The sequence below is a fragment of the Globicephala melas genome, chromosome 1 (genome assembly GCF_963455315.2).
Source record: "Globicephala melas chromosome 1, mGloMel1.2, whole genome shotgun sequence".
NCBI lineage: Eukaryota > Metazoa > Chordata > Mammalia > Artiodactyla > Delphinidae > Globicephala > Globicephala melas.
The window spans coordinates 753,399-776,585 of record NC_083314.1 but is presented as its reverse complement, the minus strand read 5'-3'; the positions used below and the strand labels follow the sequence as shown (position 1 = coordinate 776,585).

The 23,187-nt window shown below is 62.4% G+C and overlaps 3 protein-coding genes across 4 annotated transcripts in view; 1 reads left to right on the top strand and 2 right to left on the bottom strand.

Annotated features, from left to right (window-relative positions):
* Positions 1-2,215: 2,215 nt before the first annotated feature.
* ARL8A (ARF like GTPase 8A) lies at positions 2,216-10,671 on the bottom strand. 2 transcript variants are annotated; one of them, XM_060304640.2, is made up of 7 exons: positions 10,419-10,671; positions 6,133-6,297; positions 5,763-5,836; positions 4,314-4,407; positions 4,052-4,119; positions 3,736-3,806; positions 2,216-3,273 (listed from the first exon to the last, which is right to left on the bottom strand). In XM_060304640.2, exons 1-7 carry the CDS (start codon positions 10,539-10,541, stop codon positions 3,224-3,226), a joined length of 645 nt encoding a protein of 214 aa, XP_060160623.1. In that variant the 5' UTR covers positions 10,542-10,671; the 3' UTR covers positions 2,216-3,223. The 2 variants fall into 2 exon arrangements, with proteins under 2 accessions (XP_060160623.1, XP_030700294.1); XM_030844434.3 differs by having other exon boundaries at positions 6,133-6,213; positions 10,419-10,665.
* Positions 10,672-11,911: 1,240 nt separating this feature from the next.
* Positions 11,912-21,694, bottom strand: PTPN7 (protein tyrosine phosphatase non-receptor type 7). Its single transcript, XM_030844432.3, is given in 12 exon segments — positions 11,912-13,270; positions 13,430-13,570; positions 14,369-14,482; positions 15,791-15,948; positions 16,587-16,697; positions 17,015-17,152; positions 18,274-18,350; positions 19,493-19,577; positions 19,864-20,047; positions 20,456-20,535; positions 20,537-20,799; positions 21,596-21,694. Coding segments are annotated over 10 exon segments (1,086 nt in total). The 5' UTR covers positions 20,582-20,799; positions 21,596-21,694; the 3' UTR covers positions 11,912-13,270; positions 13,430-13,476.
* LOC115845988 (receptor-type tyrosine-protein phosphatase V-like) overlaps positions 21,223-23,187 on the top strand; it is a 20,235-nt gene continuing 18,270 nt past the window's right edge. The window contains 4 exon segments of the mRNA XM_070046874.1: positions 21,223-21,448; positions 21,543-21,587; positions 21,751-21,981; positions 22,859-22,993. Of these exon segments, the coding sequence (XP_069902975.1) occupies positions 21,223-21,448; positions 21,543-21,587; positions 21,751-21,981; positions 22,859-22,993 (637 nt within the window).

Sequence of the window (23,187 nt, the reverse complement as noted above, 5' to 3'; positions counted from 1 at the left end):
TCAGCCCGGAGCCAAGCCTCCTTCCCCCACTCCTGCGGATCTTAATGGCCTTGTTCTCTCCCCCTGGCACCCACCCTCAGGACGGGTGATGCCAAGAGAGAGGGAGGCCGTTGCTAGGCGATGGCGCTGCTGGCTGCACGCTCTTTGTGCGGGAGAGACACCCACCCGTTTCTCGGCCGACCGCTGCCACAGTGACCAAAGCCCCAAACTCTGTCTGCAGCAACTTAAGACGGTGGGGGGAGCAGGCTGGAGAGGAGACCAAGGACAGGCTTGCGGTGCTGAGGTGACCGGGGCCCTTCCCTCTCCCCCCACCCCAGCCCCAGTCCCAGTCCCAGATGCACCAGCAGCCTCCTATGGGATGGAGGAGGGGGGCCAGGGTGAAGGCGGGACCCGCAGGCCGAGGATGGGAGGCTGGGGGCGGGGAGGGGGCACCGCCGCATCCTGTTTGGGGGCTCTGCCACAAAGGGGCCCCTGCCCCTCCCCGCGGTTCTGAGGCCCTGCCACCACCGCTGCCCTGGGCCCCGCCAACGTGAGTGGCTTGCAGGATTAGTCAGCAGGCCAGCAGGCCTTGGGAAAGAGCCACTGTCTCTCCGGCTAGGCCAGCTGGGGGAACAATGTGGCATTTGTTGCCTAGGGGTCCTGGGCTTGGGGTGGGGCGGCAGCTGGCAGTGGACTTGAGCTGGGTCTTTAGGGGACCAGCCCTGAGCCCTGATGTCAGCCAGGTGGAAGGAGGGCCAACCCACTGAGCCGCCCGGACTCCGTCAGTATGCGCACCTTGCACTGAGAATTGCCCCCCTTGGGCCGGACTGGACGCAGTTACTGGACCCCATCAGTTAAACAGGAATAACCCCCCCTCACAGAGGCCTGGAGTCATTGAATGAGACAAGATACATAAAGCTCCCGGCATGACGCCTGGCACCTTCCTTCCCTCCCTCCCTTTGGGGGTTCAATTCTCCAGAACTGCAGAGCAGGCTTGGCCAGGCGTGCAAAGGGCCCCCCCATGCTGGTGTACATATACGCAGTCTGTCCTACGAAGCACCTGCTGTGTGCTGGGTGCAGGCACTGGGGCAGGAGGATGCCTGCTTGCTGGCGACCAGCCCATCCTGTCTTATCTCCTCAGAGGACGCAGGAGGCGAGAAAGGCAGCTCATCCCTAAAACTCCCCATCCTGCTCGCCAGACCAGTGACTGTTGGTCCTGTCCCAGCCTCCCAGGCCGTGGCATCTCCAGCCACCTCAGCAGCCACGAGGGCCCAGGGGACAGCCCGGCCCCAGCTTCGACCTCCTCGACCAGGGGGCACGTGTCCTATCCTTTAGGGGTTGCAAGGAACCTGAAGTCATCTAGCTCCCTCCGCCAAATTCCATCTGCATTCTCTCCCCAAACTCCCCGGCAGTGGGGAAGCCCTCTCCAGGCAGGCCATTCCTCCCTGCGGTTCTGATGACCAGGAGGCTCCAAGAGGAAGCAGCGAGGAAGGGCCGGTGAGCTCAGAGCCACCAGGGAAGGCCCTGCTCCCAAGACGGTGCAAGTGGCTTGCTCCCTGCAGAGGTGCGGCGAGAAGGGGTGGAGCCTTCAGCAGGGCCGGACCTTCCGCAGGGCCGCTCCGTCTCCAGGCTGAGGGGAGCCAGGGGGCGGGGCTTACGGTAAAAGTGGGTCAAGATGGCCCCGGATTTGGGAAGCGGGGCGCAAGCCTCCGAGGCCACGGCTGCGGGCAGAGGGGACCAGCTCTAGGAGTGGAGTGGGCTGGGAGGGGCCGGGGGTGGGCAGGGGAGGGCACGGCCTCTGCCGGGAAGCCAGCAGCCTGGACACCAACAGAGGAGCCGCTAAGGGTGGTAAGCCGTGGGCTCTGCAGGCCCGGCACTGCCCCCGCGCCCCCCAGGACAATTCACCGGCTCCGCCACCTCTGGCTGCAGGTGGGGGCCTGGACAGACTCCAGGAAGCGGGCTCCGTCCCGCACACGCCAGGTGCAGCCGGGCAGTTCCGGACACAGACTCCCTCCATTCCCCTGGCAGCTGCTGGCTCAGAGCAGGGGACACAGGAACGTCCGACTAGAGGAGGCAGGGCAGGAGCCGGCGCGCTCGCGGGGGCTGCTCTGTGAAGGGCCATTGTGCGCCCGGGCGAGCGCGTGCCTCCCTTTGGCTGGGTGCGCCCAGGGTCGGGAACCAGGGTCCCCAGCCTGCCGGGCCGTGGACAGAAAAAAAAAACCGCACCGCGCACCCCCCCAACACAAAATTGTCATTTATTCTTGTTGTTGTTAGGAGGCAAAAAAATGTAGTTACAAGAATCATTTTCCAAACAGAGGTTAAATATGAGCTGAAAAGTGTAAAAAAGGAAGAGGGACATCACTTTACAAATCATTAAACAAACAGAAAACAAAACCCAAAGAACCAACCCCCCATGCCGAGTTCTCTCCTTGTGCAACTCTGCAAAACGAGAACAGAAAATGAGGTGGCCCGTGGAGGTGACGGCCCGGAGCTGGGAGCCAGGAACAGGCGGGAGGGGCTGCTAGGGCGCTGGCCTCCTGCCCCTTCGGCCCCCGGTCTCCGGCGCCTGCTTGTGCCTGGTGGCCATGCTGAGGCTGGGGGCAGAGAAGGGCGTCTCCGGAAGCTCCCGTCAGCCTGTGACATTCAAACACTGCGGAGACAGGCCAGACTGGGAAGTGGAGACAAACGGGACGTGGGGACGGACACCCGTGCCTGGGCTGGTACCTGCCCCCGTGCCAGCCTCACCTTTCCTGATCTGAACCGGCCCCAGCTAACCCCGCTATTCTCCTTCTCTCCAGACCGCCCCCTCCCAGATCCTGACTGGCCCCTGCAGCATCAAATGGTTGATTTTAGTCTTTGCTTAAATTAAAAAATTAAAATATATATACATATATATACTGTACACACAGGACAATAACAGAAGAGTGTGGGAAAGGGAAGCAGGGAGCGGGACAGGAGAGGAGGCGGGGCTGTGGGGCGGGGCTTCAGAGGGGGAGGGAAGCAGGGCGGTGGAGAGACAAAGGGAGAGGGGAGGGGGGAGGTTAGAGGACCGGAGGGGAGCAATTTATTTTACAATAAAATCGGGAGTTCAAACCTCAGCAGAACAGGACTCTGGGACCCCCAGAGGGCCCCTCCCCACACCAAGTAAGGAGGGGTGGGCTTGGGGGGCGGCGGGGGGAGGGGGCGGGAGCTCGGCTTCAGATCCGGAGGGCGGTCCCTGGTCCGAGGGGGCGGGGCCGCAGTCTCAGCTTCTCCGTGACTTTGAGTGCTGGATAAGCCACTGTAGGGTGATGTCTGCGGGGCAAGAGAGGAGGTTACAGGGCTTCAGGGCTGGTTCTCCTGAGGGTAGAGCACACACCTGGCCGGGGCGGGGGGAGGAAGGGGGCGCGCTGCAGCTAGGGTCAACTCTAAGGGCATCACAAGCCCAGCTTCCAGCTGCCAAGCTCCGAACAGCCCCTGATGGGTGCAAGGGCGTCTGGCTGCGGTGAAAGAGACGGAGCCATAGGACGAGACCCTCAGACCAGAAGGGTCCGACCCTACGACGTCACAGGCAGGGAGTGAGCCCCAAGGAGAGGGGGGATTTGCCCACGATCACACACCAGTTGACGGCAGAGCTGGGGTGATGCTCAGCATCGGGGCTTCCCGCTGCCTGTCCTGCCCAGGAGAGCCACGGCGCTCCGGGCTCCAAGGAGAGAGCCACCGGCTGCCTTCCCCTCCTGCCCCTCCCCGCGAGCGCAGCGACGCCCCCAGACCCACCGATGTTGTCCTTTTCTTTGCAGGAGATGGAGTAGCAGCAGATCTCTCGGTCCTGGATGGCAGACAGATTCCTGCAGGGGACCAGAGCTGTCTGCTGAGGTTGCCACTGAGCAAGGGGCTGGGGGCCGGGGGCCGGGCGCGGGGGCGGTCGGGGATAGAGGGACGGGGAGGGGGAGGGGCGAAGGGCGGGGCTCGGGCAGGCGCGCTCTAGCGGCACCAAGCGGTGGGCGCCGAAAGCAGCAACGAGCCCTCCGCTCTGGCGCCTGGGAGTTTGGGGGGAGCAGGGAGGAAGGACAGGGAAGAGTGGTCAACTCACATTTTCTCGATCAGCTCCTTCTCATCCAAGGCTCCCGGGAGGTCTCGCTTGTTGCCCAGGACTAGGACCTGCCGAGAAGGGAGGGCAGGGCTCGGTCCAGGGCAGCCACGGCCAGGCTGCCCCGAGAAGGGGGCTGGCTTCCGCAGCCCCGTTGCATCCACACCCCTCCCTCTCCCCACCGCCAGCAGTGTTTACCCCCACCTGCCCCCAGCGGTCCCCGGCCGGCCGAGCCCCCGACCCTCCCACTCCACTCGGGGCTGACCGGGATGCCCTGCAGCTGGGGCTTGTCCAGTAGGTTGTGGAGTTCATTCTTGGAGGCCTCAATCTTCTCTTGGTCAGCGGCATCCACCATGTACCTGGGGGGCGGCAGGTGGGGACAAGCTGACACCACAGGCTGCGGGGTTGGGGGGGAAGGAGCTGCAGCAGCTCTGGCTCGACACCCGGGGTCTCCGCCACCTGGGACGGCTCAGGCAGGTGCTCTGAGAATGTCTTCTGAACCGATGGGAGTGAGAACCTGCAGGGGCTGCTGCGGCCGGCCCTTGTCCCATCCCCCAGACCTCTGGAGAAGCTGCCGCTCCGGTGGCAGCGCTGGGCTCCATAGGATTAGACCTAAGTCCTTCCCAGAGTGACCCGCTTACGTTCTCAGGGCAGGGCTGGCTAGACAAGGGGGTGAAAACAGCAAAGGAAGCCCCAGAAGACTTTCCTGCATCAAAATGTTTTTTTAAAAATCAGGTTGGGGACTTCCCTGGTGGTCCAGTGGTTATAGGACTCGGAGCTTCCACTGCAGGGGGCAAGGGTTGGATCACTGGTCTGGGAACTAAGAGCCTTCATGCTGTGCGGCCAAAAAATTTTTTTAAATAATAAGAATAATAAAAACAAATCTGGTTACTGGGTGTAAGATAGGCTACAAAAACGTACTTTACAACACGAGGAATAGAGCCAATATTTTGATATAACTGTAAATGGAGTGTCACCTTTAAAAACTATAAAAAAATAAAAATACATAAAAATTTAAATTTAAAAATCAGATTAAAAACAACGAAAGCTGGGCTTCCCTGGTGGCGCAGTGGTTGAGAGTCCGCCTGTCGATGCAGGGGACACGGGTTCGTGCCCCGGTCTGGGAAGATCCCACATGCCGCGCAGACTCTGGGCCCGTGAGCCGTGGCCGCTGAGCCTGCGCGTCCGGAGCCTGTGCTCCGCAACGGGAAAGGCCGCAGCGGTGAGAGGCCCGTGTACCGCGAAAAAAAAAAACACCAAACAACAAAAGCTAAATGATCTTTTGTTTGGGCATATATATACGTAGAATAAAATTATTTTTAAAAAGCAAGGGGAAAAAAAAAAAAAAAAAAGCAAGGGAGAGAATTCCCTGGCAGTCCAGTGGTTAGCACTCGGCGCTCACTGCCAAGGGCCTGGGTTCAATCCCTGGTTGGGGAACTAAGATCCCACAAGCTGTGTGGCACGGCCAACAATGAAAGGAAAAAAAAAAGCAAGGGAATGAACCACTAAATCATACAAAATTCAGGATAAGGGTGAGTCTGGGTTGGGGGTAGGCAGGGAGATGAGGAGGGACACACAGATGCTTTAGCATGAAGTGGTCAGTCCTCTGGTTCTCAGACTGGCTGGTGGGCGTCCAGAGCGCCTGTCAAAGCAAAGGCAGCTGCACACAGGTGTGAGTCACCTGCCAACGACCACGGCCTTGCTGCACACTTACACGATGGCGCTCACTCCTCGGCAGTAGCGCTCCCACATGCTGCGGAAGCGGGGCTGTCCCCCGATGTCCCAGAGCTGAGCAAGAGAGGTGAGCGGGTGTCAGCAGCAGGCAGGTCCCCAGTCCATCCTGGCTCCCACGTGCCCCCCGCCCGCCCCACCGGAATTCCTTCTCTCTCTACGTCCCTGACTCCTAAGCCTACCTGAGCTCTTTCCCCAACTATCCGGTCGGACCCAAGCCTCTGCTTTCCTCTAGCTTCTCCTCCGGAGGCCCGACACATACAGACACGTGCACACACGCGCACACGTGCACACGCACACACACATCCTCTGCGGCCGTGGGCCCGCGCCCAGGGGCCAGCCCGGCCGCGCACCTTGATGGTCACGTTCCCTTTGGTGATCTTGCGCATGTTGAAGCCCACGGTGGGGATCATGTCCTCGTTGAACTGTCCCGACTGGAAGGAAGAGTCAGAATTGGAAAAGGGGCAAAAGTCGCCAGGACCCAGATGCGCTGTCCGCGGCGGCCACGGACCAAAAGGCTGCGGGAATGAAGCAGAGAGGCCAGGCCGGAGCCTCTCAGGCGCCCCAGTGTCCCGGGCAGCTCCCGCGCGCCCCCTGCTTTCAAGCAAGACGGGCCATGTCCAAGCCCGGTGTCCACCTCACACCCGAGCTCCCGTGACAAAGAGGCCCCTCGAAGTCGCTCGACCAGGATGGAGAAAGTCCTTCCTGAGGTCTAACCCACCTCTCTGTTGTTGGACCAGAGCCCCCTTTCTGTATCTAGCCTTCGGTGCGGCAGGTCACGTTGAACAATCTAGGTTTACACTTCCACGCGGTAGTCAATGTTCACATCAGACCGAGGGTCGGTAAGTCAGCCACGCCCCAAAGGCAACACGCAGCAAGCAACTTCTGGGTTTCTTTGTACTGTACCCATTTGTAGGATGGGTGCCCCTCACCGTGCACCCCGACTAGACCGAGAGCTCTTGGGAGAGGAGCCATGTCTACACTGACATTGGTGAACGTTCACCCAGTAAGTAGAAGTTAACCGTAATTCTGTTTCCCATAACCCACTTTCAAATTCTAACAATTCCCACGTCTCCCCTCTAAATTGTCTCTAAGATTGTTCTAAACTAGCCACAGGACTCTATTAAGGCCAGACCAAACTCCGCTCAAGGTCATCTCCACGTTCACATGTAGGACACCTCCGCTTCTCCCCCAGACGCAGGCTGAAGGAGCTGGGGCTTACTTAACCTTGAACCTGAGGGGACAGCCTTGTTCCCTTACGATGTCACTGTCTTCTACCAGGTGGGAGGAGTAATTTGCCTAAGGCCACACAGAGTGGTCAGGGGCTCTGACCATTGGCCAAAGTGTAGGACATGATGGCCTCTCATTCAGAGCCTGTGAGTCTGAATGAAGAACCCCCCCTGAATGAGACGGATGGATTCCCTTTTATCTTCAGGAATCACCTGAGCTCGTTCACCAAGTCCCTCAGATGTGAGCACTGAATGCCCAAGACTGACGCTCAAGAGAAGACGGATGAGGGTTCCTAACCTGGAGGCCGAAGAGGGGCTCGGAGACCCCCTGAAGGGGTGCACAGTCTGTATGTGCACATTTCTGTTTGCATGTACACGCCTCTGGGGAAAGGGTCTCTGTTTTTTATCAGATATCAAAAGGGTCCAAGAGCCTCCAACAGTGAGGAAACGTGAGGAAAAGGGAGTGCCCTGACGAGGGTTTGCTTTTGGCTAAGCAGGGAGGACCATGTATGCTTTAACTCCACGAACCCCAACAGGGTGCAGGTGGAATGGGGCACCCACTGGGCCCAAGCCCACTCCATCCCCAACCGGGCAGATGAAGAATGTGGTCCTGAGGAAGGAAGCCCAGCTCTTGTTTATCCCTCATCGTGGAGGAGCTTGGACAAGACACTTGGACCTCTCTGGGCCCCAGGGTTTCCTTCTGTGAAATGGCAGAAAAGGGTTTTGGTTTCCTAAAAATTGGCAAATAGGGCTCACAAAGTGCTTGGAAATGGTTTCCATACATGAGGAACCATCACTGCTCTTTGGCCACCCAGAACATTCCCAGGCTCCCATAGAAATGAAAAGCCCAGCCTGGCAGAATGTGATCCTGGATAAAGGAGGGTTCCAGGACGACCCTCAGGGAGCCAGGCTCCCCGGCCTCAGTATTTCCAGTTCAGCTGTGAATCAGAGCTAAGCTGGAACCAGTCACAACTGCATTTCCCGGCTAAGGCCTCAGATCTCACAAGCTCCTCGTTCAAGGTCAGCAGGCACCCTAACGTCGTCTGGAGGAACCCCTGGCTCAGACCTGAACGTCCTCTGGCTCATCCCTCCTGGGTCAGCTCCAACACTCCAAAGTGCTTTCTAATGAGTCAAAAATCCACCTTCCCAGCTCTACCCCTTGGGTACCCCAACGTTAGTTCTTCCCCTGGATGGCCTTTTACGCTTGTGAGTATCTGAAAATGGCCTCTTGTTTCCCTCGGGCAAAACATCTCCCACTTTCTGGCAGCACAACTTTTTCAGAACTCAGACAGTGAGTTCCGGGTTCTCAGATGCGCTGGAGAATCTCTTTGTGGTGCTTCCCAGCTCACATTAGCCAGCGCAGCAGCTTACACGTGAGCTCAATTTCCATTTACAGTCGGACTCATACAAGGAGTAGAAAAACCCAAGTGGGTAAAAGCTAAGACAAAGAAAGGCCACAAGAAGAGGCAAAGGGGATCCAGAAGGTCAGCGGTGGGCACGGGCCAGAGCCCGGGGTCCTGACTCTTCACTTCTTTCTGAAAGACACTCCGCTGGGATCATACACCGGTGGGCGGAAATGCCGTGGCCCTGGAGGAGCTGAGAACTCCGGACTCGGGCACTCCCACTGCAGCCCACAAGGGATGCGTGTTCTGGGGAAGCCTCTTTCGAGGGAAATTCAGGCTGCACTTTCAGGATGTGTGAGTTGAGGTGGCAAATTTATGTCATAAACATGAAGGCCCGGCTCGGGGAGGGGAGCCCTCGCTGCACCCCTCGGAAACTCCTGACCCTGGCAGTGAAAGCTGCGACTCTTGGATTCCGTTTCTGACCTGCCAGAGCATCCCATTCTCTGGACACGACCAGGACACGGAACCGCCTGGGTTCCTGTGGACCCCCGCCCAGGAACACAGCTTTGTAAACGCTCTAGGAGGAGAGACTCCCTGGGGACCAGAGGTGATGCCCAGGCTGAGCCACGAGAGTAGCAGCGGCACCGACTGGTCCCCTCTCGGCCTCTCCCTGGAGACAGCTCCCGGATCTCGGCACCTCGGAGCGAAGCCACAGGCCCGCAGGACCCGAGGCCAGGCGTTGTGCTCCTGCTTTTGGAGTCCAAGTCAACACCAGGTCTAACCAGGAGCCTGCGACCAAGGGCCAGCGCCTGGGCAGACAGGAGCCCAGGAACCATCGTGCCAACAAACCCAGCCTGGGCCCGAAGAGCCTGTGCTGCTGGGTGAGCGGCCAGGAGCCCCTGGGCAGAGGTCATCGCAAACACGTTTGGGAAAGGAAGCCAGTGCCCAAACACGCCATCATGGGGTACCTGCCCCCCAGTCTCCCTCCACCCTTCTCTTCGAGGGTGGGCAGGAGGCAGGCAGGGGAGGTACCCAGGCTGGCAGGTCACACTTCTCTGCTGACCCCTGTCATGTATGGCCGCTCCACAGCTCTCAGAAACCCCCGTCTGCGGACGAGGGCCGGGTCCCCGGACACTTCAGCTCTGCCCAAGCCTTCCTCAGCCCCACATGCCCAGCCCAGCCCTCTCGGAGATGCAGGCCGCAGCCACTACTGCAGCTCAGCTCAAACACCCAGGGAGCTCATCTTCCCCTTTTTCGAGGCAGATTTTAACTCCTCCCCACCACTGCCCTGGCGCTGAAAGGCTTACACTTGCCCACCTTGGTCTTGATGACCCAAAGCCCTCAGAGCCACTCTCCCCTGTGTCCCCAGAGTGGACCTGCCCCTCCACCTCCAACTCATCCTCTGGGTCCGAAGCACCTCCTTCTCCCCTGCAACTTCCGGGCCAGGCGGGGACTCCGAGCTCCCTTTAGGATGCAGTGCGTCCTCCCCGGACCCCCAGCTGGACGCCACGGTCGGGGAGAGGTTCCCCGTGGAGAAGGAGTCTGGGCTGGAACCCAGGGCCTCTGCCGATTCCACTCCCCCCAGGGATCCCTCCCCCCCCCCACACCCTCGTCAATAGCACCGGGGCTTCCTCTTCCGGCCAGGAGGGGTTAATCCCCCGGGGTGGGGCCGGGCCGGCCCGGGCCCCCTCCCCCAGCCTCGCGGGCATCCGTCCTGCGACCCTCCGCGCGCCGCACGGGCAGGCCCTGCACTTTCGCCCCGTCATGCGCCAGGGTGCGGGTGCCGGAGGGGGCCCGTCTCCGCGGGCGGCGGTCCCTCTGGCCTCGTGACACCCTCGGCGCCGCCGGTCCTGGGGCCCGGGCCGCGTCCCCTCGTCCCCCGCCCCTGCGCCCGGCCGTGCCATCCCAGCCCGGGCGCGCGCCGCCGGGTCCCCAGGGCCGTGCTAGGCCCCGCGCGCCCGGGCCCGCGTCTCCCCGCCGGCGCCAGCCGTGCCGGCCACGCCAGGCGGCGACCCGCTCGGCTGGGCGCGGCGGGGACCTGAGGCCCGGCCGGCCGGCGCCCCGTACCGCGATCACGTTGACGAAGGTGGTCTTGCCCGAGTACTGCAGCCCGACCAGCGTGAGCTCCATCTCCTCCTTCCAGAAGAGGGCCTTGAACCAGTCCAGCAGCTTGTTGAACAAAGCGATCATGGTCGCTGCGCCGGCCGCGCCCGGTGCCGGCTCCCCGCCGCCCCTCGTGCCCTCGCGCTGCGGCCGGAGCGGCCCCTCCCCGGTGCGGCCCGGCTCCGGACTCGGTGCGGGCGGAGGCTCGGCTGGAGCGCGCGGCCGACGACGACTCGCTGCCGGATCGGCGCGCCGATGGGTGTGGCCTCCGCGCGTCCTTCTCCTCCCGGTCGCCGTCCTCCTCGCAGTCGTCCTCCTCCTCGTCCTCTTCCTCCGCCCGCGCGGCCGCCGGCCCTGCTCGCCCCCGAGCGGGCGCGCTCCTCCTGGCCGGGCCGGGCGGGCCGGGCTGCGGGTACGCTGGGCGGGGCGCCCGCGGCCTTCGGGGCGGGCCGGGCTGCTGTGCGCTAGGGGCCCTTGGGGAAAGAGCTCCGATTGTTTTTCGCCTTCCCGGGTTGCTGTGCCCCGATTGGCACCCGCTTCCTTCTTACAGGGCGGTGGGCCCGAGGTGGGCGAGGGCCCCGCTGAGCGGGACCATTTCCAGGGTGGAGGATGGTGGTCCGTGGCTTCCCAGGAAGCGGGGACGATGTCTCTAAGATCTTTTGTTCCCTAAGTCCTTGCCTCTGAGCATCTCTGGGTACCGGAGCCCCAGTGGAGGGGAACATCCACCTGTGAGGCCTCGTTAACCACGAGGTACCAGGGCCACTTGCTTAGGAAGCCTCTGGCCCAAAGTGACTTTTACTGGGACCACCATGATACTAAAGAGAGAGAGTCCTGTGGGGGGTTTCCCGTGAGGGAGGTTTGTGGCAAATGAAAAAAGTTGGCCTGTTTTGGTAAAAACCAAAGTTTTCTTCAGGAGAGCTGGCGGTAGGAGGTGTGGGGCTTGCAGAGATGCTGGTCCTGGGAGGACCCAACCCCGGGGCTGCTGGACCCCCTGAGCCCACACCCCGCTTTGGGCGTGCCTTCCTACTTGGCCTCCACAGGCACTCACGTGGCGTCTGTGGCTTCAGTCAAAGGTGCGTAAAATTTCAATCTGAACCACACCTGCCAAGCCCAGCCGAGTTGACCCCAAATGATCTGTTGCCGAAGTGGAGGAATCACAAAGTCCTGGCCCCGTGCAGTATCCTGGGTTATTAAGTTATTAACTTACATGGGCTTTCTAGTCCTTGCCCTCTGTGAGTCCCTCTCTAGCGCCTAAGGAACACCTCTGCCCGTTTCCCAGACTGACCCCAGTGTCACTTTGTTTCACGCGGCCCTGGAAGGGCTGGAAAAGTGCACGTCTGGGGTGAAGGTCAGCAGCCTGTTCTTGGCCTGTGGAGTCTCACTCTCTCTACTGATGTAAAGAGGCTCCAGAGGCCTGAGAGGAAGAGGGACAGGAGGAATGACTCAGTCATCCGCGAAGTCTTTATTTTCCCACCTGGTCACTCTTCAGAGCCTGTCCTCAAGTTCTGGGACGGGGTTGGGGTAACAGCACCCAGGGAGGGGAGGGGAGCCTGCCACCTGTGCGGTGGCTTTCCTCCTGTGGGGTCTGAGCTCAGGGAGGACCAGGCGCCTGACGGCCCAGCACCCAGCGCCACGGGCCCCGGGAGTGCCTCTCATAGGGCAGGAAAGCTTCAGGAGGGTGTGAGCCCATTCCCAGGCGGTGAGGAAGGAGGAGACCAGCAGAAGCATTAGGAAGTCACCCTCGGTTCCAACGCTGCATGTTTTCCAGAAGCGCTGTCTGAGGGAAAGGCCAGCTGTTCTCCGGGACCCAGCTCCTTGGGGGGGTTCCTCGGAGAACTGGCCCCGGCAAAGGCAGCCCCCAGGGGCCAAACACCTGGAAGGATGGTGCCTGCCTTCCCCCCATGGGCAGCCCATCTCGGATTCAAGGATGAAGGATTTGGACGCCTCCCTGGGGTGTGGTGGTCAGCCCTGACATAGAGCTGGGGGGCCCTGGACATCGTGTGGATGTGAGGTGCGGAGGGGAGTTAGCTCTCCGGGGTAGACTATGGGGGGTCCGGGTTCAGCCTGAGCCCCTGGGTCCACGTAGGTGCTTTAACCCGGGTCGCTCGTGGCAACAGCCAGCCGTCCAGGTGTGCTCTGCAGGGAGGCGGCCATGGCGGGGCTGCTTGTCTAAAGTCAGGTAGCGCCCTCGGCCCCATGCTCGTCTCTTGTGTCCTCCCTGGGTACTCGGGGTCCCTTCTGGGGTCCGAAGGCAGGCAGAGGATGCTGGGCCTCCCTGGAGAGTAGCTGGGGTGGGTGGCCGGCAGCTACGGAGGCAGGGGCAGCCGTCTGGGCCTCCAAGGGGTCCACACACTTTCCCTCTTCTAGAGAGTTCAACTGTCCCACCAGGTTAGCTCCATAGCCTGCTCCCCGGACGCGCGTGTGGGCACAGGGGCAGTCTGGCCCCTGCTCTCTTTGGGGGGTGTCCAGCCTCACGGATGTGGGTGAAGAGGCCCTGCTAGGATGCTGAGGACTTGGCCCAGGTAGCACCGGGCTTTTCCCAGCTCAGGTCATCGGCCTGTGCTCGGGCTGGGCCAGGGTGGGGGGCGATCTTGGGGTCACTCTCTCGCCAGCCCCAGGAAGGGGGTGCAGCTGGAGTGGCTTCTAGGTGCTCCTCTGGTGGTTCTCCCCCGGTGGCAGTAAAGCACCTGATGTCCATGTCCGAGGAGGAGACTGAGGCCCACGCGGCGTTGCAGGGACCAGGCTGCCCGGGCCTCTTTCCCAGCTCTTGTAGAGGTCAGCCGCCAGCTTTAAGCTCGGAGGGACATGGGGGGCCTCTGCAGGGAGCAGGGGAGTGGGCAGTGCTGAAGGACAGTGTCTAGCCCTGTCCTCACCGTCCAGCTTCCTGTGACCCCAGACACACCCCGAGGGGCACCCTGTTCCCACGCCCACTCAGGGGGTTCCCCAGGTCACAAGGCCCACTCTCCCAAACCCACCTTCCCAGGCCCAGGGAGGCGGCCCTGCGCGGGGGAGGGTGCCAGGGTCAGGGGCTGGGCTCCTCTGGCAGCTGGGCGGCATACAAGGCCAAGGTGTGGTGCAGGAACTCGTACTGCTCCGCGGTCTGGATCATGCCCCCCCTGCGGGGAGAGGTGCACAGGCCGTGAATGGCGGTCCAGAGGGGAGAGCCTGAGCTTCCCGAAGGCCTGTCGGGCTCCTCCTTCCAGGTGCGTCCTCTCTGCAGCGGACCCCTCCCGCTGCACCCTCCCCAGCCCGCGGTGGGGGTAGGAGGGGCCCCATGCGGGCAGGCGTCTTCTCTGACCCTTCAGCTCCTGGGGAAGAACCAGCCCCTGAGTCCCCAGGCTGGGCCAGGAACATTCCTGACCCCAAGACTTCCTCTTCCCGGTAATCTTAGAAGTAATAATTCTATATATGTGTGTAGTAGGTGCTCGTGTTCCCCAAATACTTTCACATCAGTTAACTCATTCCTTACAGCAGCTCTCTGGGGAAAGGGCCATTGTCTCTCTCTAGATAAAGAAATGGGGACCCAGGGAAGCACAGTGACAGCTCGGTGAGATGCACCCTGGTCCTCTCTCTCCAAATCCAGTGAGCTTCTGTGCATCGCCTATGGCCACCTAGTTTCTAGAACCAACCGTACTCTTTCCCCCCACCTTTCCCCTGAGTAGGGAATTTGGAAAAACAGAGACAAGAAACAGAAGAGGTTGAAAGCTGGGGTAAATCCACAGGGTGGCCTATTTACCTCTAGGCGCCCCACCTCTGCCCCCCGCCCCGCCCCCCGCCAGAGAGCTACAATTCTAGATAGAGATTCTCGCCAGGGTGGGAGCTGCAAAAGAACAGCTCTTGGAGCGAAAGGGGCCCCTTCCTCTCGCACAGGAAGTGCCTGGTGGTGAAGGGCCCCGCTCAGTCCGCAGACCCACCTGTCCAGCCGCAGCTGGCACACGATGCCCAGAATGTCCACTTCCCCTAGGGCCTTCAGCTGTTGGCAGCCAATGCGGGTGGCGATGAAGCAGCCAGTCCGGCCGATCCCTGCGCTGGGTCCAGGGGTCCAGGGAGGGGGCGGGGAGGTCACAGGGGGCCGGGTGGGTGGGGAACAGAAGGGAAATAGGGAGGCCTCCACGGGGCGCGGGGTGGCCACGGGGGCGTCTGCATCCCTCGCTGGCCTCCCCCTAAAGCCGGTCCGGGTCGCCCTCGGGTCCCTGTGGGCGTTTTGAGGCGCTCCCTCCTGGTCGGTGGGGGGCAGCAACTTCCTGCTGACGGTGCCTATGCTGGGCTGGATGACCCCGCGGAACGTCCTTCCCTAACCACGCCGCGTCCTCACAGCTGCTGGCGCCCGGCCCCCTTGCCCGCCTCGGTCCTGCCCACAGTCCTGTCCCTTCTGCTCTGTCCTGCCCTTAACTTCCTCCCTTCTTCAGGAAGTCTTCCCCTGTGAGCCCCGGACCTCCCAGCACTGCATCTGGGTGCACCTGCGGGAGGGGTTTCCCAACCCCTCTGCCTGTGCTTTTGGCCGCTGTGTTCTAGTTAGAATATGCATCCCGAATGCTTTCCTTATTTTAAGTCTGTCCCCTGCATCACTCCACTTCTTACCCTGTGGCCTAAGTATTCTTTGTAACTGGCAAATCCAGTTTTCCGAGCCAGTCCCGTGAGGCCCCTCGTCACTTATCTTCCAGGCTTTTTCGTCCTTGCCCCCTTCCCATGTGACTCCGGCCCCTACTCGCTGACTCTGCTCCCAGCATCGTGTCAGTTTCTAAACTGCACCCCTGGGCCTTTGCACGTGCTGCTCCATCTGCCTGGCAGGCTTCCCCGCCCACCCCCAACACCTTCGCTTGGCTAATCCACCTTTCAGGTCTTAGCCTGGCTTAGAGGTCATTGCTCCCGGAAGATGTTCTCTGGCCAAAGTCTGGGCTGGGCGACTTCGTTCTGTGCCCCCCCCCCCACTCCCCATTATGTCCTCATGCTGCGTCCTGTTTGTTTCGTTGGCTGTCTTTCCCACCAGACCATAAAACTTGGCAGAAACCAAACCGTCTTGTTCACAGCTGTCTCATCTAACACTGTGCCTGGCAATACCAGGTTTTCAGTAAACATTCATGAGTGAATAAATGCACTTCCCGACAGCGGGGATCATGTTCGTCTCCTGCCTCAGCAGACTGGGAGCTGCCTCTCTGGACTGTGCCTGGGTGTCCAGCCCACACGTCCAGGTTGTGCAGCCAGAGGGAAGGACAGAGCGCTTGCTGAATGACCTAGAGTTTCCTGTCCAAGTAAGACCTGGGCCTGCTCTGCTTAGACTCCTTCCCAGGAGGGGCCCAGCGGGGAGGAAGGGCTTCGGGGGAGGGGGCACATACCTGCAGTGGACCACGATGGGCCCAGTGTTGGCAGCCGTCTCTGGGCTGTCCTCCACCTCGGCCACCAGGCGCAGCAGGGGCCCAGCCGACTCTGGGGTCTGGTGGTCAGGCCAGGCCGAGAAGAGGATGTGCTTCACTGACCGGCGCTCTTCCTGGTGCTGTGTGGGGACAAGGCATGAGAGCAGGGCACAGGATGAGGGCATCGCCCGTCCCCTTCCCTGGTGCTGGGGCTGGAGGGAGCCCGAGCAGAAGACGCCAGCCTGGTCCCGTTCGTTTTGCTCCACCGCTCCCTCCTGGGACACCTCTGGGGAGGGCGGAAAGACCCAGGTTCCAGTCCTGGCTCTGCCTCCAGCCAGCACGTGACTTTGGGTGAGTCCCTTGACCTCACTCTCCTCACCTTGAAAATGGGACCATGATGCTCGAAGGATAGAGAAACGCTTTGGAGAGCAGAAGACGCTACACAATAACAGATGCGTTTTTAGGCCCTTTTACAAGTTATTAAGCATCTTGTCAAACGGCCCGCGGTTCCTCCAGCAGTGACTCCAGGACCCCGCTCCCTCCTCTGGGCGCTTGGCACAGACCGCTGGGCCTTCCTGGCGGTTCCCACATGGATCGTTGGCGCTGCCCTACTGGACTAGAGGCTCCCTGAGGGCGGCACCCACATCCCTCTTCTTCTGGTCCCAAGCAGCTCTTTACACGTGGGTTCAAGCAGGTTTCCCTGAGTAAACCTGTGCCTCCCAGGGAAGTTCCAGAGAGTGAGGGTGGCCCAACTTCCCTGTGGACCAGAGAGCGGTACCTGGATGGTGAGCTGCCTCACGGCGTACTCCGGGCGCTCTCTCACGTCCTGGACCTGGATGCGGAAGGGCCCGTAGGTCCCCTCCTCCGTGGGCCAGTAGTGGACACACTTCTGGGGGGAGGGAGCTGGGAGTCAGGGGCCAGGGCAGAGATGGGAGCAGGGACCCCCCCACACACCACCTGCGGCATTTCCACCCTGCTGCGAGGGCTGGGCTGTCCTGAATTTGACACCTGCAGATAAAGTGTCCTCCCCCCCCACCCCTGCTTCTGGCTGGGGCTGGCCTCCCTGCCAAGTGTCTCAGGAACTGACAGGTGTCCTCAGCTCCCAGGGGAGGCCCCTGCCCGGAGCTGCCCCAGCAGGGGTGTGCTGCAGACATGGGTGCAGCCTGTCCGTCTGGGTTCGCCAGGGACTGCACCTCAGCCTCCTACCTCCTTGCCCTCTCGGAGCTGTGTCAGCATGACGATGAGGGACGTCTCCTCCTGCCACACCATCTCCCAGAAGTCTGACACGGTGTTGGGCATAGGGCCCTGGGTGGCGATGTAGGCCTTGTCCTTCCCACCGTATCCCTGCAGGCGGAGGAGGCCGGGGAAGGGTGGGCGGTGAGGCCAGGGCCCTGGGGCGGCCAGACCTGCAGGTGCCGGGCTCAGGCTGCAGCCAGGGACCGTGCAGCCCGGACACACACGTCACAGACACACACACCAGACGCCACATGGTGGACACGACACGGGCTCTGAGTGAGAACATCCGGGTTCCAACCCCTGTTCTGCTCACTGCCTGTGCAGCCGGGAGCGAGTTTCCCAGCTTCTGGTCTGTAAACGGGGAGTAATGGCCATCCAGCAGCACGTGGTGCAGACCAAACTCTACGAAGTGTGTTGGGTTGAGTCTAGCATCTTTCAGGGCCTCTGTGACTGTCCCCTTCCTCCCCTGCTGCTCTCTATTGAATACTAGCGCAAAAGGCAAGAAACAGTTCAGTAGTTATCGAGCGGATGTTTCTCTACGTGCTACTTTGTGCGTTTAGCAGCGAGGCCTAGCACACTCCTGCCAGCCTTTTCTCTCCCTTTCAGGATCCTCAGCTTCTTGCTCCTCAGGGGACGGTGAAATCCAGACTCCCCATCACCGGGCCGCGTTTCCCCCCGCAGGCGGCCCCGGGCTGCGGGCTGTTCACCGGGGCACCCGGCCGCGGTCCCACCCACTCTGAGCCGCTAGAGGGCGCAGTCTGCACCTGCCGCCTCCCACCCCTGCGGGCTGACGCTGGGGATGGAGCCCAGCTGGCCTCCCCGCCTCCCGGCTCCTTGACTGAAGCCGTCTCCACGAAGGAGGGGCTGCCTGGAGCAGCGAAGGCCAGAGGGGAGGGAGCCTGCCGAGCGCCCCCAGCTGGCGCTGCACCTTCCGTGCAGACCTGGGAGCCGCAGGCCGGGCCTGGCCCGAGCCGCCCTCCGCGCTGTGAGGCTGGCAGGGGCGGCGGGACGGGGTGCGCCCAGGAGACCGGGGTCTTCCTTCCGGCGTCTGACGTCTGCTCTGTGCTCCCGCCTGGCGTCCTGGCCTGTTTGCGCCGGCTTGGCTCGGAAGGGCTGTGGCAGCCGTGGTTCGGAGCTGGGACACCAGGTGCCCCAACCACCAGCCGTGCTAGGTGGTGTCCTGGGGGTTCTCTGGACACAGCCCCCCCACTTCTCCGCCGGCGACTCACCCGGATGTAGTTGGCGTTGATATAATCTCCGTCCTCCCGGCTCTGCCCCCGACCCAGACAGACGCGGCTCTGGGGGTCTAGGAAGTAAAAATCAGCAGAGGCCACAGGTCAAAAGGTGACCAGCGAAGCAAACTCACGCAGGGCCAGAGAGAGGAGTCCTGTGCTTGTCAGGGCACCTGCGAATAGCAGGTGGCCGATACCTATGGCATTATTTCATATGCACGCAGAAGGGAGCCACCGAATGTTCCTGACCAGCAGTGGGCCATGGTCAAAGAAGTAACTGGGAAGGTTCCCTGGCTGGTGCTGGGCAAGATGGACAAGCGAGGAGAGGGCCTTTACTGAACGACATTCTAGTTTGGAGATCAGTGAGGCGCAGAACAGGGTCATAGCAATACAAATGGAAAAAGAGATATTGTCTCCTGAGAGGCCGGACTGGAACTGAGGCTTCATTCCACCCCCAGGGCGAGTCAGCCTGGCTGTCCGTCTAAGGGGGCCTTTCTCCAACTCCAGTCCAGGCCGGATGAAGAAGCAGGCTCCCCAGGGCCAGCTGGTCTGGACGGAGGGTGCCTCGGGGCCAGGAGCAGGGCAGTCCCCCTTCCTTGAGTGCTAACAGCCCCTGGACTGGCCCAGGCAGGCAGAGGGCTGTGGCCTCCAGACTGGGGGTTCCTGGAGGTGGCCTGGCCAGACAAGGGTGCTCTGAGCGGAGCGGGAGGGGAGAGTGTCCCCAGGCCTCGTGCTCAGAGGGCCTGTGCCTGCCTCTGAAGGACAGGAGGCGCTGACCCCGGGACCGCCATCTGCAGCCTCCTCACCGCGTCCATCTGAGGCCCTCCAGGCCCCTCTCGGGGAGCCGTCCTGACGGGGCCTCTCCCCCCGCAGACCTGTGTGGGCCCTTTCCCACGTGGGAAGAAGAGGAGGAAGGAGGTTTGGTGCAACTGGCTGTGTGACCTCCAGCAAGTTACACAACTTCTCTGTGACCTGGTTTCCTCATTTGTAAAATGGGGATAAGAACACCATAGACCGGCTTCCTGGGGTCACACTGAGCAGCGCTGGCCTAGCATCACCCTGGCTGTGGTTACTTGCTCCCCTTCCCCGGCCAGGCCCGGATGTGGGCATTCCTCTGCCGGAAGAAGAGCCTCTGCATACGGCAGCTCTCTCCTGGCTGAGGCTGTGTTCTACCTTCTGAACACCTCCAGCCCCAGGCCCCTGCCGCAGTCCTTACTTGGCAAGATGGTCTTGTATCGGTCCTTGGAGGCATGGCCAGGAATATCCAGGTCTTCAGGGCTGACAAAGTTTGAGGGGATCTTCTGGCGGGGGGAGGGAGCAAGTGAACAGCCAGCCCCCTTCCAGCCTCCTCTCCCTCCACCTTTCCTAGTAGAGCTGGGACCCAGCTGTTCGTCCTGGCATCAGGACGCAGGTCTAGATGTGGCGGAGGGCAGAGGAGGGAGGCTGGGCGGGTTCCTTCCTGGAGACCCCAGGGTTCTCTCTCCCAGGGGCCCAAAGGGGACAGGCCTGCAGGCCAGGGTAGAGTGGTACCAGCTGGCTCTCCTGATTCAGAAGGGCAGTGACGCGGAGGGGACCCCACGTTCTTACCAAGAATTCCTCTTCCAGCTGCTTGGGGCTGGGTGGCTGGTGTTGCAGGGCCCGGCGGGTGAGGGGGCGCCCGGCTGTGCGCAGAAAGTGCAGGGTGACCTCCTGGGGCGTGCGCACCGAGCAGATGGGCTCCACTGTCCCCAGGGACCGCACATCCAGCATCAGAGCCACATTGGAGCCGCGCCTGCAGCACAGACAGCCAGTGCCCCGTGAGCCCACGCGCGCCGGCCTCTGATGGTTACGATTGTTACGGGCACCTGTGGGGGGCGGCTCCTTGTCTCCCCTTGCCCCAGAGGCCCCGGGCCCTGTGCACCTCCACCCCTTGTCGGCCAGAGCTGGTGCCCCCACTTCCCGTTCCCGGCCCGGCCCCTAAAGCTCTGACCAGCATCCAGGCCTGGAGGCCCCGGCCCCCTCCAAGGGTGCTCAACCCCACCTGGGGCTTGGGGCGCAGGTGCGAGGCTGACGCAGATCTTGTGCCCCAGACAGGTAAAAGGCATGCAAATGACATGCAAATGAGCACATCTGGTTTCCTTCTCCTGGAGAGGTGGTGAGGGTCCCGCAGGAGGGAAGCCCCTCCCGGAAAAGGTCTTACCTCTCCTGCAGGCGCACGTGCTTCTTGGCTGGCGCCTGGTCAGGTGGAAGCTGGGTCATGGCTGCCCTCAGGGGAAGGGGTGGCCGGTGGCTGTGCTCTGGAGTGCCCCCCGCGGGCCTGGACCATGCTCGGGCGGGGGGGCTGGGCCCAGGGGAGGCTCACTGGGCCATGACCTTTGACCTCTGGGCTGCCGGGCCGGCCAGAGGAGGCTCCCAGGCCCAGGCCGGCTTTCTGCTCTCTGGCACCTCTGTTTTCACTGGGGTGTCTTCCGTTCCCCAGGAAGTGGCGGTGTTTTCACCCTGGGAAGACCAGGATCTCTGCAGGGGCACCCAGGAGGCGGCAGCCTGTGTTTAGAGTGAGGGCAAGATGAAGGGTAGAGACTGTGGGTGAAGATAGGAAGGAATCGGGGGGCGGGGCGGGGCGGGGTGCTGCCCCAGCCCCACGCTGGAGGCCAGGTCAGGGAGGGCGAGGGGGGAATACAGCGGTTCTGGATGGAGGAAAGGCTCACACACACCCTTCCTGGGTGTACGGGGGCCTCCTCTGGACGGGAAGGTGGAGGCCTCCTGCAGCCTTGGAGCCGCCAGGGCCCCGGGCGCGCAGGCTGCTGCCGCTTCCAGCCCCAGGGGCGTCCTGGCTCCTGGGGTCTCTGTCCAAGGACGGAGGCTGGGGGTGTTTCCTTCCTCCTCTGCCCATCCCCCCCCCCAGCCCGCCTCGGTCGGTAACCGTCACAGGAAATGGCCTCACCAAGCCCTTGAGCGACAGCGCACATGGGGAGGCAACAGCTGGGGGCACAAGAGGGGGCGCAGAGGTGGTGGTGGGCCCTCCCCTGGGGTACGGTCCCCATCTTCCAGACCAGAGTCCCAGCTTCCGAGTCCGGGAGGGGCTGTGGGGTCACCGCGCCCGCAGGGGCCGAGCGGGCAGAGAGGCTCTCGCAGCAGGAGGGCCTCGTCCGCCTCTTCTCTCCCTTGGGGGCCCTGCCCGGCCCTCGGGGACGTCAGGGGGTCAGCACCCGTGCCCCAGCCGGGCGCCGTGGCCCCGGGCACCCTCCTGCTCATGCCCCCCCAGACGCCCTCCCGTGTCTCCCCAGGTTCCCACAGCCCTGGCCCGCGGGGCTCCTCCCCGGCCCGCCCAGGTACGTACTGAAGCAGCTGTGTCCCCCAGCGCCTCTCGCCAGCTGTCTGTCTGTCTGTTGGTCTGTCTTTGAGGGCTGAGAAGGCTTCAGGAAGCCAGCTTCCTCCCTCCGCCCCTCCTCGCTGCCACCCACGCACGCCCCAGATGCCTGCTGCCACCACCAGGGGTCGGCGGCCTCCCGCCTCTGCCCCTGTGGGGGCCGCTGGCCTGTCCTGGCACCTTTGCCACGGGCCCGGCCCTGCTGGCTGGGAATGGCCGAGGTGCTGGGCCGTTCTTGACCACCCGGCCCCCTCCTCCAGGGCATCTCCTCCGGGTCCTGGGCGCATCCAGCCTCCGCCTGCTCGTGGGGCAGGGCCGAGCCGAGCCTAGCTCCAGGCTGCCCCGCAGAGGCCCGGGTACTCCGGCTCCCACGGACCTCGGCTGGAGACAGATTTCCACTTCTTTGCTTCTGCCTCGGAGCCTCGCCTGGAAGCCCTCGCCCCTTCAAGCCGCGGGAATCATGCCAGGCACAAACAGAAGTGGGCACAGACTGGGTGGGACAAGGGGAGGCACGAGTTCTTGCTTCCCAAGGGGCCAGGCTCAAGGGTCATCCCAGGCCCTGAGCCGCACCCCGGCACCCAGCCGCCTCTGGCCTGAGCCAGGCCAGCTGCCCTGGGAGTCGGTAGTGAAGACAGCTCGGAGGGTAGGAGGGTCTCGGGGCTTTTCCCGTCCCCAGGCCCCCCCAGGCCTCCTCCCAGAGCCCTGACGTCTACTCAGAGACCCATGGAGAGCGGACAGCCTCTGGCTCTCACACCAGGGGACCCCCCCTGTGTCTTCTTTGCCGCTGGGGCGCCTGAAGCCTGGGCCTGGAAGGGGGGTGCCCAAGTCCAAGACCCCAATGGCCCACCTCTGCCTCACCAGCGGGCCTCCTGTTGGCTCCCTGCTTGGCTCCTGTCACCTTGAAACAGTCCCCACACCCTCTGCTCCCGGCACCCACAATCCCATCCTTCCCCTTCCACCCACTTCTCTGATTCAGCCATCCATCAAAGGGTGACAGCAAAAACGCATGACGTGCAACAGGCCCGGGGGGGTGGGCACGCAGGAGGGGGCGCTGGGGAAGGGCTGGCCTCCAGGTGGAGAACAGGATGGCCCTCTGGGGCTCGGGAGGTCCAGAGCTGAGGAAGCACTCGGCTCTGGTGCCCAGACGGGGAGGAGGGGGCAGGAGCCTGGGTGGACCTGTGGGGTGTGACCTCCGCCTCAACTGGCCCTCAACCCCACCCGTGTTTCCACTAGTGGATGGCGGGGGCCTGGGGATCAAAAGGGGGGCAGGAGGGGATTGGAAAGAGGGCCACCCACTCTGGGGCAAGCTGTTGATTGTTATCGAGAACAGGAAGCTAGGGTACCGCAGGCGTGGGGAGGAGGAAGCGGGTGAAGCCCTCCCCAAACTGCTCTGCCTGCGCCCCCAGGCTCTTAGGGTCTGAGCCCTCTGGCTGTGAGCACGCCTCCCTCCAAGGTTTGAGAAGCCGAAGGTTGAGCTCTTGGGTGGAGAGCAAGGAAGCTGGGGGCCAGGAAATGGGGAAGGGGGGTGGGGGGCGGGTAGTGGTTGGGCGTTAAGCAAGACC